The 16,956-nt window shown below is 32.9% G+C and overlaps 1 protein-coding gene across 4 annotated transcripts in view; it reads left to right on the plus strand.

Moving 5' to 3' along the window:
• The window catches only part of LOC101896431 (proton-coupled zinc antiporter SLC30A1), a 40,962-nt gene extending 25,060 nt beyond the window's left edge, over window positions 1-15,902 (plus strand). For 3 of the 4 annotated variants that reach the window (XM_059124081.1, XM_059124083.1, XM_059124082.1), the window contains 3 exons: window positions 2,832-3,104; window positions 14,093-14,840; window positions 14,905-15,902. In XM_059124081.1, the coding sequence (XP_058980064.1) occupies window positions 2,832-3,104; window positions 14,093-14,840; window positions 14,905-15,764 (1,881 nt within the window). In that variant the 3' untranslated portion in view covers window positions 15,765-15,902. Of the gene's footprint in view, window positions 1-2,831; window positions 3,105-4,863; window positions 4,891-14,092; window positions 14,841-14,904 lie in introns of those variants that run through there. The other variant, XM_059124084.1, reaches the window with a different exon arrangement.
• The last annotated feature ends 1,054 nt before the right edge of the window (window positions 15,903-16,956 follow it).

Below are 16,956 nucleotides of genomic sequence, written 5' to 3' on the forward strand. Positions count from 1 at the left end.
TAAGTACTACTGAAAGTAATCTAACTTAACCTAATCGCAGCCACACAATTATTCTTATCTTTTCTAATATTGAATGGAGAACATTGCAGAACATTGTTGGCACTAAAAAAAAACCAAAGTGTCGATCACCTCAAGCAAGTGCTTCGCCGGGAATGGGCCAAAATACCGCAGAGCTACATTCGCGGAGCGTGTGACGGACGGTTTCATTGGCCGTTTGAAGGCCATAATTCGTGCCAAAGGTGGCCAATTCGAACAAATCTAAACTTATTAAAAAATTTGATGCTATTTTCGACATTTTTTGCTTTCATTCAATAAAATTTTAAAAATCTAAAAATTATGGCGTTTGGCTTTGTTGCAGTTTTTCACCCTCTTTTACCACCAAAATGGCAATATTTGGGCTTTTGCTTCCTCTGTTCTTATCTCTGCCGAAAATTTTACCCAAATCCCTCGTCGAAATTCTAATTCATTACTTCCTTCGAAACGAATTTGATGTGTGGCCTGGCAGTTTTCCAATGCTGTCATTACAACATATCAACGTATGACCTTGTCGGTTATACGTCAAGCACCTGTAAACCAACCTAGAACAGCAGTCGCATGCATACGACTGACAACAAGCACTCTTCGTGAGAGCTTTTTACCCGTAGTTCGTGATTAAAATCACAAATCAATTTAATTCAATCATCGGCAATCATGTTAATCATGATTGGGCATTGTTAATCATTAATATTCCAACGAAAATAACGATATCCAATTTTAACCAATGACGTTTGGTGGCTAATAGATTCCTTAACAACAATAAAACGAAATCATTAAAAATAGTTATTACATTGAAAAAAAAAATCTAAAAATGTTACTCCTGAGTTGGATATTAAGTAACGGTAGATAATGATCGTCGAATGTGTGAGAAAATTTATGGCTGATTTATATCATTTTGTTGTTAATCGGACATGATTTGAGATAAGAGATGAATTGACAAGAAGATATGCTTTTGTTTATAGTGCACCCCAGAATTTTCTTTGAATTCGAAATGAAAACATATGACAAATACATTGGTAGTTAATAAAAAATGGTTACTCCGAATACTAGAAAGGTTATTTTGGAGAATATAGGAAATGATACATAGGTAGCTTGGCATCATGGCATGGCATATTATAGCGCGTTTGGATACAATTTCTGTAATTTACCTGTCAAATTTTACTGAATAAAAAAGAGGTTCCCGTATCTGATTTTTGTGTATACAATGGATTTATAAATATATATATTTAGACAATAAGGTATTGCAAAAAGGAATAATTTTGAAAAAAAAATAAATTAAACATATGATTGCATGACTTTACCTTCTTAATTCTACCATGGGGTGTATCTAATGATTCAAAAATATTTTGGAGCGAATTTAATGAGAAACAAAATATAATTTGCACCAAAAAAAAAAAAAACTTAAAATAGGCCTCGTGCCCATTTTTTTATTAATTTTCTCTGACAATGATCAATTATCAAAATTAAATGGAATTTTCCTTCTTCGAAATGTACGCACAACATGTGTGCAGTGACAAAACATCCAGTGCTCTCTACAATTTTTTTTTTATATACAAACAAATTGTAACATGAAATAATAGATCGCGGTAAGCGTGAGAATCTAAGCGGAGAGAATATTATCATTTTACGCTCACCTCCAAGGTGACCTGATAAAAATGTTCATAGTGTATGTATGTCAATGGACACACGCGTATGTAAAAACAACGCAGAATTTATTCCGTTCGTTTGAAGCAAAAACATAAGACAGCTTTATTTGTTTTTTCTTTTCTTTTTTTCATTTTATGTTATGGAATTTTTCTTGTTACGGAGTTATTTTTAGAATTGTTTTTTTGGAGATGAGTTCCAGATATGAAACTTTTTGGAAAAGCGTTCCAAATATAAAAAGGGTTGCCATTAGGATTTTTGGACAAATTAGACAGGCTCCACTGTATTTACACAAACCAGAGATGGGAATTTGTTTTCAATGAATATTAAATTTGACAAGGTAAATTACGGAAAAATACAGAGTTGGATATTATTTTTAATGTTTGAGTTGTAATATGATTTTAATAAAATTGTGTTTATCTTTTGGTTTAAATTGAAAAAAATAAATGATGACAATATACGGATATTTGCGTGGTAAAATAAAAAAGGTAAAGTCATGCAATCATATGTTTACAATTTTTTTTTGCAAAATTATTCATTTGACAACATTTCATTGTTAAAATATACAGGGTGAGATAAAAACAAAACTGCAACAAAGTCAATCACCATAATTTTTAGTTTTTTTTTTTTTAAATTTTATTGAATGAAAGCAAAAATCTCGGAAATAGCATCAAATTTTAGCATAAGTTTAGATTTTTTGGAATTGGTCAAATTTAACACGAATTATGGCCTTCAAACGGCCAATGAAATCGTCACCCGTTGCCCGAATGTTGCTCTGCGGTATTTTGGCTCATCCCCGGCGAATTCCCTGTAATAATTATACCATGGGCTGGCTTCTGATTCTCCCAATTAACATGGTTTATTATTTTATAAAACTTTCCAAATAATATTTTCATAGAATAAGAATTTAACTCTCAACGATTGCTTTTTTAGGCCGAAACGTAAGAATACAACACTGTTATCAGCTACAAGTGGCAACAGTGTTGAGTTTTCACTACAAAGTCACTATTTTTTTAGCTTTGATCTTTTTAGCCTTAAGAATTCATTCATTCATTCAAATTCATTCTCGTATGAACATGATATTATTTTTGTAAATGACTTTGAAAATCCCAACTAATTCCTAATTTGTTTTTATTCCCATTTTCTTGCAGCACTCTTACTGGTCACAGAATCTCAATCCCACCACCAAAAAAAGAGTCTTCTTCTCAAAACCGCAATCCACACCGCTTAAGAAAATGCCCAATATTAGTTTTCTGAATCGCTTTCAACCGGCACCCTTATACATCGTCTTATTTCTGTCGATATGTTACTTCAGTGTTCAATTGATTTTGAGCCATTTGACGCATGCTCTCACTTTGCTAATGGCCTCATATCATATGTTGTGCAATATTCTTGCACTGGCCGGCAGTCTAGTGACCATAAAGGTAAGTTATGTTGTTCAACAACAACAACAACAGAAAAACAAGTCCAATGACTTTGGACCGCAAACGTCATCGAATAGCTAGACTTGAAGTTATGCGGCGGCTGATCTCAATAGCCATTTGCAAAGAAAGAAAAAAACAAGACGACAGATAAAAATTGACAAATTAATTTTAATGGAATTCAAAAAAATATTTTGAAAACTCACAACATATTTTCTTAAAAAAAAAATAAATATTTCCAAAATTGTTAAACTCTTTTTTCTTTCTTCTCATTGAAAAATAATTTCTAAAATTTCCACAAAATTTAAAACGAAATATACATTTATTTACCTATTACAATGCCCTCCATATTATTAGAATCCGGTCGTTTACTTCATTTCAAATAACAATAGAAATAATTATTACACTTTGCATTAGTTTATATTCTTTTTTTGCCCACATTCAATTTCAAGGTCAATTGAAATCAAAACAACAAACAGAAAAAATGCTATAAAATAAATCTTGAATTGATTTTATTATTTGCATATTTATATTTAACTCATTTGCAAATTTATTGGTAGTGACTAGAAAAAATGAAAATTTTTAGAGGTTTTAAAATTAATATTTATAAAAACAAAATATGTTAAAAATTTTAGCATTAACTCAGTTAGTAGGTGAAAAATATTTAAAATAATATGTGATTTTATGTGTTAAGGTGACGGTACATAAGCAGCTTGGCATCATGGCTAGGCCTATTAATGTCAAATTATAAAGGCAAACGACGGCAGAATTTGAGTACGGCTTTGGCATTCCTTTATGGATATGTCACAAATATGCCATACGAAGAATTCAAGCTGTTTTTGTACTCTCACCTTGCACATAAAAAGTTTTCAGTTGATGGTAGAAGAACACAGGTAGATGCATCAATGCTTGAGAACATTGATATGTCAAAACTTTTAAAATGTTTTTTTTCAAACATTTTCTTATGCGACGTCAATTGGAGGTTGTTATGATGCATTTTTCAACAACTTTAACGAATTTGAATAAATTTTCATTCAAAAATTGCAATTTGAAAATTGGTTTGACAGTTCATTGTCCCATCAGCTGTGTCGATGCGACTACCTGTACCCTTCGTGGTACAAGAATACAGGTAGATGCATATAAGTAGATTTTTATATGTTTTCTTATGCGACGTCATTCCGAGGTTATTATAATACGCGTTTTCAACAATTTTTACAAATTTAAATAATTTTTCATTCATTTCCATCATCATCACTGCTTGCAGCACCTGTATTGCGGTACACTCTAAAGTCGCAAATATTTCCACAAAGGAGTTATTTACATTTTGCATTGAAACAATAGCAAAAATATTTTACGATTACATAAGCAGCTTGAAGTCTTCGTATGGCATATTTTGTGACATATCATAAAGGGAAGCCAGAGCCGCACTCGAATCCTGCCATCGTTTCCCCTTATAATTTGACATTAATACAGAGCGAGATGAAAAAATTGCAATCAACTTCAGACTGCTGTCATTTCTAAGCCAATCGTCCGTCAGCTGTTAAAATTATTACAGTGACAGCTCATTATATTGTTTATAAGCGTAGAAAAGCATTTTGGTGAGAATTTTCCCGAAAAAAAAATTATTCGTGATGAAATTCAAGCGTGATAGTGTTATTTTTTTTTATTTCAGCACTCCAGAATTTAAATGTCTCGTAACATCGCTCGTTACCGTAATACTGGTAGAGTAGCCCGACGTCAAGGAATTGGACATAAGAAAACAGCAACATTAGAAGAAATGATTCTAAAAGTAAAGAAGAGACTGAATCGAAACCCGCGTCGCATTGGCCAAAAAATGGAGCGTGAGCTGAGTACATCGCAATATTCCATTCGACAAATATTGAAAAATGAGCTCGGGTTAAAGCCATTGAAATTCCAAAATGTGCAAGAACTTACACCGCAACAGAAAGAAAATAGACTCAGAAGAGCTAAAGAGTTGCTTCGCTTGGCCGAAAGTGGTGAACTGCCGAATTTGGTTTTCTCCGATGAGAAAACATTCGTCGTCCAGCTGTTTGTAAACAAACAAAATGATCGTGTTTACTTGCCATAGAGGTCAGCTGAAAATGTGCACCTTCGGTTGGCCACCAAAACTCAAGCGCCGACCATGGTGATGGTGTGGGCCGCCATAACAGCCGATGGTCGCTCTCCGCTCATATTAATCGACCGTGGCATCAGAATAAATGCCGAATATAATTTTGGAGGGTGTATCAAAGCCTTGGACACGCAAACATTTTGGCCGCAGACCTAAGACATTCTAACAGGACTGAGCACGCGTCACCCAAGAATGGTTACAAAATGAGGTTCCTCGCTTCATTTTCAGCGCACAATGGCCACCAACATCTTCGGATACCAATCCCTTGGACTATTGTGTCTGGAGTATTTTGGAAAGCAAGGTTGGCACTAAAAATACCAAAGTGTCGATCACCTCAAGCAAATGCTTCGCCGGGAATTGGGTAAAATACCGCAGAGCAACATTGGGGCAGCGTGTGACGGTTTCATTGGCTGTTTGAAGGCCATAATTCGTGTCAAAGGAGACCGATTCGAACAAATCTAAACTTATTTTAAGATTTGAAGCTATTTCCGACATTTTTGCATTCATTCAAAAAAAAATTAATAATTATGGCGTTTGACTTTGTCCAATTTTTTTATCTCACCCGTTAATAGACTTGTATATGTTTTCTTATACGACGACAACTGGAGGCAATTATGATATGCGATTTTTTTTTTAACAATTTTTACAAATTTGAATAATTTTTCAATTTAAAAGTTGGTTTGACAGTTCATTGTCCCAGCAGTTTTGTCAATGCCACTACCTGTTTCCTTCTACAATGATACATACCAATAAAAAGCGTTCCACTTATCATCATTAGGTTTTGATAGATTGCAATAAAATACGTTCCACTTATCTGGGTTCATAATGAAGGTTAACCTGGAAAATACTACTAATTTAAACAAGCCCTTATACCTCTTTAAAGAATTTCCGCCATCAGAACAACTATGAAAAATTCACTAAAAAGAATTTACATAATTTTAATTAAAAAAAACACCACATTGCTTTGCACCATTAAACGACGTCTTTTATACATTACATGCTCTTTCATGTAACCTTTGTTACTTCTATAACTTTTTTTTTGCTTTTCTTCATTCGTATGCAAAACATAACAAAGAGGTTTCCTACCCGATTTTTTGTTGGCTCGTGCTTTAAAAATATCACGTTTTCTATTGTTATTTGGCAAAGTGGGTGTTTATTTTGGTTTAGTTATTTGCTGCTGTTGTTTTTGGTATTTTTGGTGTGTGTGTGTGTGTTTGAGTCAGAAAAATGTTATTGGCATTTAATTATATGTTACGCACATTAAATGTACTGTAACAGTTTACTACGACAGTTAACCCTTTGGTTGTTGGAAAGTGATTAACGTATGCCCTATGGTAGAAGAGTACAGGTAGATGCATCAACACTTGGGAACATTGATATGTCAAAAATGTTTGTTTTTTTTTTCAAAACTGAGTTGATTTTTATAATTTTTTTTCATACGACACCAAACAAAGGTTGCTACGATGTAAATTTTTTCATTTTTTTTTTACAAATTTAAATAACTTTTCATTAAAAAGGTTCAATTTTAAAAATTGGTTTGACAGTTCATTTTCCCAGCTGCTGTGTCGATACGACTACCTATATTCTTCTACCATGAAATGGAATTCTCTTTAACACCAGCGTTACGATAGAGTGTGGTACACACTAGCGATTTGATATTCTCAATATAACGCCATCTGTTTTCCATTCTATCCATTGGCTTTGGCGGGGTTTATACAAATGAATAAGTATATATTTATCTTCTTCAGATAAATACCTCCTCCGGGTATAATAGCTGTTAATAAAATGCCTTGGAAAATATAAATTTCTTTGACACCAACACGTCAATAAAATAATAAATAAATTAGTATAATACGATAGAGTGTGGTATCCATTAGCGAGTTTATATTCTCAATTTAGCGCCATCTGTATTTGATGTTGCAAAATGGGTTAAACCTAGGTTTACATTGAAGCGTATTTTTCTACAGATTTATAAATTTTGTACTGGGTGATATGAAAAAAACTGCAACAAAGTCAAACGCCATAATTTTTAAATTTTTTTTAAATTTTTTGAATGAAAGTAAAAAAATGTCGAAAATAGAATTAAATTTTAGAAAAAGTTTAGATTTGTTCGAATTGGTTACCTTTGGCACGAATTATGGCCTTCAAACGGCCAATGAAACCCTCACACGCTGCCCGGGTGTTGCTCTGCGATATTTTGGACCATTCCCGGCGAAGCGCTTACTTGAGGTGATCGACACTTTGGTATTTTTTAGTCCCCACCTTGCTTTCCAAAATACTCCAGACACAATAGTCCAACGGATTGGTATCCGGCCATTGTGCGCTGGAAATGAAAGAGAAAATTCATTTTATAACCATACTTTTTAGCTCTTTTGAGTCTATTTTTTTTGCGGTGTAAGTTCTTGCATTTTTTGGAATTTCAATGGCTTTACCCCGAGCTCATTTTTCAATATTTACCGAATGAAATATTGCGATATGTTCAGCTCACGAGCCACTTTTCCGCCACTGCGACGCGGTATATTTGACTTTGTCAAATTTGCTACCAAACATATGGCAACATTTTAATTGTAGAAGTTAGAGTGTCTTTTAATGCCTTCGGCCTTGAAAGGGTTAACTATTTGAATTAGTAGTAGTTTTTGGATTCATGCTAGGCGTTTTTTATTTAAAATTTGTCACACAAGGCTTCCGTAATGAAGTCGAGGTTTGTCGTTTTTTTATTATTTTCTTCTTTTGTTTAAACGAACTGCCGTTACAGCCGAGCTGCTGAAATTTGAGTGTTTTTTTTTTGTTTTTCTTTCTTTTTTTTGGGTGGTGGGAATGCAGTTGGTCAAGCGTAAACAAAAATAGACTTTTTGTATAGCTAATTTGTTTTTAATAATGCGGATCAAATACGTTCGAAAAAAAAACAATCAAACAAACATTGAAATACTACGGAACAAATCAAACAACCTTTTTAATCAATATTTTGAAGAAACATAAAATTCTTGTTGTTGTATATTTTATTGGAGAGAGAGAGAAGAAGAAGTATTCTCCACAAAAAACCACTAAACAAAATTACACTGCATCAATCATGGAAGAAGAATACAGGTAGATGCAGCAAAGCTTAGGAACATTGATATGTCAAAAATTTTATTTTTTCAAAAATAAGTAGATTTTTATATGTTTTCTAAAGGTGAGAGTGCATAAAAAGCTTGAAGTCATGGCTAGGCATATTAATGTCAAATTATAATGGAAAACGACGGCAGGATTTTAGTGCGGCTCTGTAATTCATTTATGAAATGTCACAAAATGTACCTAACCAAGCTTTTTTTGTTCTTGCACCCTTATACGAAGCCAATCGGAGGTTGTTATGATATACATTTTTCAACGATTTTAACGAATTTGAATAATTTTTTTTTTCAATTTTCTATTTGGTTTGACAGTTCGTTGTCCTCATTATATTCTTGTTTCTTCTACCATGGAATCATGTAAAACGAACATATGTCATTAGAATATCTCTATTAATTTGTGTTTTATATTTCTCCATAAGTTTTTCCTTATATTCTCACTGTGGTTTCTTAGGGTGTAAGTAAATAAGAAGCTTTAAGTCATGGCTAGGCCATGATAGAAGAATACAGGTAGTCGCATCGACACAGCTGCTGGGACAATGAACTGTCAAACTGATTTTGGAATTGAAAATATTGAATGAAAAATTATTGAAATTTGTAAAAATTGTTGAAATATGGAAAAACCTTCGATTTGAGTCATATAAGGAAACATTTAAAAATCTGCTTATTTTTGATAAAACGTTTTAAAAAATGTTGACATATCAATTATCCCAAGCGCTGATGAATATACCATGGGCTAGGCATATTTTGTGACATTTCATAAAGGGATTGTTTTCCATTATAATTTGACACTAATATGCCTAGCCATGACTTCAAGCTTTTTGTGTACTTGCACCTTTATGCCGATATGCTGCATGGAATTAAAATTGGATACAAAATAAATATAATTTAAAACCTCAACTTGTCTTGTATTCCCCGCACATAGATTGATATAAAACATTGATATTAATTAAATATGCTTTACCCACTTTTCATTTCGTGTTGAAGCACTGCCAAGTTTGTGGTCCCATGGACAGTCTAGTAGCAGTAGATACTGAGTGGTGTTAATCAAATTTTGTGGTTAAAACATTAATCAAATTTTAATATATACCCTACACGAATAGCATGTGGTTTTGTTTTTATTTTGAAATCTACTCAACACCTTTTACATCAACTATTTTTGATGTTTAATACATTACCTTTTTTTAAATTGTCAAAACGGCTCTCATTTAGACTCATGGTAGAAGAATACAGGTAGTCGCATCGACACAGCTGCTGTGACAATGAACTGTCAAAACAAATTTGTGAATGAAAATTTCGAATGAAAAATTATTGAAATTTGTTAAAATTTTTGAAAAATGCTTATCATAACAACCACCGGTTTGTGTCCTATAAGAAAACATATAAAAATCTACTTATTTTCGTTAAAACGTTTTAAAATTTTTGACATGCAAATGTTCCCAAGCGTTGATGCACCTACCGTTATGCTTCTACCATGTCTAGACTGTTATGTTATACAGTGTACATGGTAGAAGAATACAGGTAGTCGCATCGACACAGCTGCTGGGACAATGAACTGTCAAACTAAACTTGAAATTGAAAATTTTGAATGAAAAGTTATTCAAATTCGTAAAAATTCTTGAAAAACAAATATCATAACAATCTCCGATTAGCGTCGTATAAGAAAACATATAAAAATCTACTTATTAAAAAAACCATTTCAAACTAGTTGAAATATCAATGTTCCCAAGCATTTATACATCTACCTGTATTTTTCTACCATGACAGTGTACAAAAACATTTTTCGAGTGGAAAAGTATTTTTTTTTCCCAATATCGTTGTTTCAAACTCGCAAGTGAACGAGCATAGCTTCAATTGACCTATATAATACGTTTCTTGGCTCTTACCCAATTTAATAGACCCAAATAAAAAACACTTAAACTACGTTTAGATTAATCAAATACACTCGATCTCAAATGTTAATTCCATAGCGTATACGTCGAATAATATCCACTAGATTTATGAGTGGATTTCGTAGTCTAAGCTTGCTTTAACCTTTTGTATGTAACATGGTAGAAGAAAACAGGTAGTCGCATTGACAAAGCTGCTGGGACAGTGAACTGTCAAAACAATTTTGAAATTTAAAATTTTGAATGAAAATTTATAAAAATTGTTGAAAACTTCATATCTAATGATTTTCGATGGGTGTCGTATAAGAAAACTTGTAAAAATCGACTTTATTTTGAACAAACATTTTAAAATTTTGACGTATCAATGTTCCCTGTAATCATCTAGGAACATTGATTTGTCAAAAATGTCTAAATGTTTTTGGCAAAAATAATATGTATGTTTTTTATATGTCTACTTATACGACACAAACCGGGGGATCTTTTGACATGCATTTTTCAACAATTCCTACAAATTTCAATAATTTTTCATTCAAAAATTTCAATTTCAAAATTGGTTTGACAGTTCATTGTCCCGTCAGCTATGTCGATGAGACTACCTGTATTATTCTACCATGTTTATGACTACAGAAATGCCAGACAGCTGATTTTTGTTTATATTTATTGGCACAACAAAAAGAAAATACCATAGTAGACGAATACGGTTAAATCCATTTCCACCTGTGAACACTTTCATGTCACAAATCTTCAAAAACAATTCTACATATTTTCTTATACAGATTTTGTGAAAATAATAGTTTCCAACTAATGTACCTAATTTAAATACCTTTTCACTCAAAATGTTGAGTTGCAAAACAGTTTTGACAGTTCATGGTACCACCAGCTGTGTTTATGCGGCTACCTATATTATTTTATCATGGAAAATACAAAATATGTAATAAAGATTTTCGGCCCCTTTAATGGGTATTAATGTAAATATTGCCATAAATCATATTTATGTTCATGTAAACAACAACGTCATACGTATGTTGACGACCTTTATTGCGATGAGCTGTTTCTATCGTGAAAAAGCGTGAATTATTGCCTATAGAGTTTCATAGATCGATTATTTCAAATCATAAACTATGCTGCTTAGATGGCAACGGAGGTTCTAAACTTGCTGGGAATATTAATACAGATGTCAGCTGATTGCTAAGTTATCTAATCTCATGTTATGTTCTGGTTGGTGCAAGAATCTATTGGTTTTATCATATTTGCAACTTTTTATTAAACAGCCATTAACGTACTTAAAGAAGATAGCTTGGCAACAATTCTGGGAAGTGACGGGTAAACATGTATGTTTTGTCCGATGTTAAATAATTAGTAAATGTCAGAGCCATGTTAGAATTCTGTCGTTATTTTTTAGTTTTTGTAAAGCTGGTGAGGCAGAAACCCTTTGATGTTTTTGGTTTGCACTTGACAGATTCCGTTTTATTAGTTTTGCCATTAAATCCCGCCATGAACATAGTTAATGTTTTGCTATCATTTAAAATAAGGAAATTCATAGCTGAATTTTCTGTGATTTACCCGCTTAAATTTGATTGCATAAAAAATATGTTGACAATAGGCATTAAAAACGGTATTACTTTAAAGACATTATCAGACGGCATGGGTTTTACATACATACTGTCACTTTTATGATCCGTACATATGTATTTCCGTGTGTATGTCAGAATTGCCATTTTACATATGACCCATAATTTTTGCTATCACACACTTGCACATGTCTTTTGATTTGTTTTGATTACATTGTATTTTCTTAAAAATTTTATGTTTAGTTCTATACATTTTTAAACCTTTCCGATGAATGTAGGGATAGCTGTGAACGAAAAAGTACGTAAGTACCATGTTAGAAGAATACAGGTAGTCGCATCGACACAGCTGCTGGAACAATCAACTGTTAAACCAAATTTGGAATTGAAATTTTTTAATGAAAAAATTTTTCAAATTTGGTAAAATTAAAAAAATGCATAAAATAAAAACCTGAGATTTTGCTATAAAAAATTATTGAATAATGTAAAAATGGTTGGAAAATGCATATCATATAACCACCCACGATTTATGTCATATAAGAAAACATATGAAAATTTACTTATTTTTGAAGAAACGTTTAAATTTTTTTGGCATATCAATGTTCCCAAGAGTTGATGCATCTACCTGTATTCTTCTATCATGGTAAGTACATTACTCTTGTATTTGAAAGCTAAAATGACGTCCATGTATCGGACGATGTGTGCCACTTTTACATGTGGAAAATTTGACACCACATATTGTCTGATAGAGCCTTAAGGAGTAGCCCATGGTAAAACAATAAAAATAGTCTCATTTTAAACGAACTCAACCTTGTCATTTTTCAATTGAAAAATATTTCCATACCTTAAAAAATTTACGTATGACAAGTGGCAATTTTCCCACAAATAATAAATAATCTCTTATTTTTGTTGTTCACATGTTAAAATTAAGAAGGAAAAGTCATTTCAAACATAGCCATCTCTGCATTTTTTATGATTTAAAGTGAAAGTACATAAAAAGCTTGAAGTCATGACTAGGCATATGTCAAATTACAATGGAAAACGCCGTTAGGATTTTAGTGCGGCTCTGTAACCCCTTTATGAAATGTCACAAAATATGCCTAGCCATGCCATCGAGCTTCTTATGTACTTACACCTTTACCTTGTAAAATGTCAATGCATAGATTTCAGGTTCCCATCTCTGATTTGTGTATGTACATTGGATTTATAAATATACAATTTGACATTGAGATGTTGTCAAATGATTTTTTTTTAAATTGTAAACATGTGATTGCATGACTTGACCTACTTCATTCTACCATGTCATTTATTAAATATATCAGGAAGACGAATGTTCTGTGTCTTTTCTTGTCTTTAAACATTTAAAAATGGGGATTGTAAATCCCCGATTTTAAGGAAATTTTCTCGTTGCTGTTTGATGTTGTGTCCTTGAATGACATTTTATGTTAAGTCAGCCTTTAAGGATGAACCCACAGGAAAAAGGTGAGAATACATAAAACGCTTTTCTGAATGGCAGTCATTGTCTGGCTTCTTCGGATAAGAACCATGGCAGAAGAATACAGGTAGATGCATCAACGCTTGGGAGCATTGATATGTCAAAAAAATTTAAATGTTTTTTGAAATATAAGTAGATTTTTACATGTTTTCTTATACTACGTCATTCGGAGGCTATTATAATTCGCGTTTTTCAACAATTTTTGCAAATTTAAATAATTTTTCATTCAACATTTTCAATTCCAAAATTGGTTTGACACTTCATTGTCCCAGCAGCTGTGTCGACGCGTCTACCTATATTCTTCTACCATGGATAAGAACCAAGGAGTGTAGAGCCAAAATCGAACTAAGTCAACCTAAAACTTCTTCTGTTCCTCTACGAAGAATCCTGTCTTAAGTCAGTCAAAAAGCTTTTTATGTACTCTCACCTGCATCATCTGATAACAACCTTAAGGTGAGAACACATAAAAAGTTGTTTTACTGGCTTAATTCATCGGCTGGCTTCTTCGTAGATGAACAAATGAGTTTTAGGTTGACTTAGTTCGATTTTGGCCCTGGGCTCGTTTGTTCATTTCCCAAGAAGCCAGACGATAACTTAAGCCAGCCAGATAAGCGCTTTATGTATTCCCACCCTAAAACCAGTCAGAGAAGCGTTTTATGTATTCTCACCTTCAGTCAGTCAGTAATTTATCCAATGAACATTATATTAAGCCATCTGCTCTAACCCTTTAAATTATAAAATTTATGTTTTTATTTTAATAATTTAAATAAAATTTTTATTTTCCCCCTTTTCTCTTTCCAGCACAATGAACTACACAATAGTGATGAGGAAAAACGTTATTCCGAAACAAGTTTACACACCAAATCGGGAGAGAATACAGAAAGCGAGACTAAACCAATCACAGCTGTTGATGGCATTGTGGCTGTCGTCCATGTGGCCGAAGATGAGGCCCAATTGCGAGAGAGAAAACGGCTTGAACAAAAAACCCGCAACACCTTCGGATGGGCTCGCATTGAAATACTTACCATGTTAATTATTTGCATAACCCTGGCATCTCTGTCATTTTCCCTGCTTGTCGAGGCATTGCAGACGCTGGTGCATATCGATCATCAGGACTCAATGCATTTGCCTGTGCATGTAATGATACTTGGTGTCGTTGGTTTACTCTTAAATGGTTTCACATATATCCTTATTGGTGGCTATACCCTGCATCAGGGTAATTTTCTTCATATCAACCCTATGGGTAAAGTTGTGGTGGAATCTTCAAATATTACCATAGAATCGAATGGCTTAACCAAGGGCAGTATTGTTAGCAGTAGTGATCATCAGTTGAGGGAGGATTTAAAATCGGAATTGGGCAAGGTACACTATCATACAAGGCGTGAGGGTCCCGCTGAGCTGTTGCGTGATGTCTCCAGTACAATATTTGTTATTGTTTGTGCTGTAATTGTGCACTTTGCCAAGGATAAGGAGCACACAGCGAAATTTATCGACCCGGTGCTATCGATATTTTCCTGTATCCTTGTGGTGGCCCTGAGTTATCCTTATAGTAAGTATACAAATAATGAGGGTTATTATTTAAATAATCAATTCTCGTCTTCTTCTCTTTCCAGTGAAAGAAGCCTGCATGATTCTGCTGCAAACTGTTCCCGGAACAATAGATATGGAAAACTTCGAACGCAATTTGGTTACAAAATTCCCACAAATTGTCAGCTACCATGATCTGCACATATGGCAACTCTCATCCCATAGCTACATTGCCACCATTCACATTATTTTCAAAACCCCTAAATTATATGAAAAAACCATAGAAGACATCAAATCGCATTTCCAAGAGCATAGAATAGCTCATATTACCATCCAGCCGGAATTTCAAGTTGAGGGTGTGGCAATTGAGGCCGGAGCAACCAAAAACTCCATGGAATGTCTGATGCAATGTCAAAATCCCGATTGTGCCGATAAAATGTGCTGTAAAGATTCTCAAACCGATTTGAGAGAAGTCAGTGTATGTGATGGTCATGGTCATGATGGTGGTAAAAAATCGAAAAAACATCACAACCATCACCATGGACATAGTCATGGCCACACTGGGCACAGTCATGCTCATGGCCATAGTCATAAAACCAAGCCAGTAAATCATAAACACAGCAGCAAACAATGTGATAAATCTAAAGACAATGAAATGACCACAATGGAAAATCTAGGAAAGCAAAACGAAACCGCAATAACTTCTGCAGGCCAAAAAGTTCCTAATCTAGAAGAAAAACACAACTTAGACAATAAGGGGGAAGAAGCAGCATTAAAAGTGATAACTCCATCCAGTACCACAGCTACCGCAAAGACTGAGATTTCTTCGGTGGTTAGTGATAATAGCGAGGCTAGTACAGAAACAATGCCACCGTCAATTCCCAGCACCACCACTTGTTGTGGTCACGATAATCAGCCGACAACAAGTAGCATAACTAAATGTTAATTTTATTTTATGTCTAAAATGTTGTTAATTTTCTTTTTACAAAACCCTGGAAACCAAAGAAAATTCTAAGCCATTATTTTTTAGAATTTTTGGAATTGATTTCCATTTTGTATTTATTTTTATGTGTGTGTGTTTTTTTAACAGAATAACAGGGATTATATCAATAGTTCTTCCACATAAGTATTTTGCATTTTTTTATAGAAAAAAAAAAAACATAAACACATATAACAATAAAATTAACAATTTAGCCTTAAGTATTAATTTTTTGATAGTATTTAAGTGAAATGTTTAGCATTTATTGTAGTATGACTTGATCTGAAAATTATTATAAAATAATTAAAAAATAGATTTGAAATTATAGTAATTAAATATTAAAACTACATATTTTATGTAAATGTGCCTTTATTTAACGGCGTGTTTAAAACAAAGCACAAGACGCCATTTTATTATTTTTCTTTCCTTGTTTCTTTTTTATTATTTTCCTTAGTTCATGTTTACACAAGGAACTTTGCAATGTCTATAACACATAAAGCTAGCTGGCCACAGCTTAAATTGTTTGTATATTTTTTAAGGTCGACAGTGACGCATGGCATTAAGTCCAAGACAGATTAATCGCTTGAGTTGTATTGACGAAAATAAATTTTTAACTTAACTTTTGACAAGTTAACAAACAAACCATTCTACCATTAGCCTTTAAGTAATGAAAATACAAGCCAAATTATTACAAATTTTAAAAGAAATGTTGTGATTAGTTTTATTCATAATAGTCACATGTGTGCTATTTCATTATTTAGAATTGTTAAAACTATTTAAGATAAAATATAATATTTTTCTAAATAAATTAACTAAACAAAACAATATTTGAAATGTCTCAGAAAAAAATTACTTTTGAAATTATTTCAAGGAAATATTAGATTGTGAAAATTGACCTGATATTCATGACATGTGGACATCTCGAAGAAATACCTTGGAAATGGCCACTAATTCTCCAGATTTTTTGGGAGAAAAGGAGTGTTTTGCAACAGAAAGACAAGTAAAACAGCAGGCCGAACTTTGAATACCATCCACCAAAAACTTTCAAAAAATTAATTAAAAATTCTGTTCAAATCTTAAAAATAACGAATATTGGAAGGTGACGATATATGAGGATATACGATATTGTGGAAATCTATTTCTGATATAGACAAATCTA

This window comes from Musca domestica, unplaced genomic scaffold (assembly GCF_030504385.1).
Source record: "Musca domestica strain aabys unplaced genomic scaffold, Musca_domestica.polishedcontigs.V.1.1 27, whole genome shotgun sequence".
Classification (NCBI taxonomy): Eukaryota; Metazoa; Arthropoda; class Insecta; order Diptera; family Muscidae; genus Musca; species Musca domestica.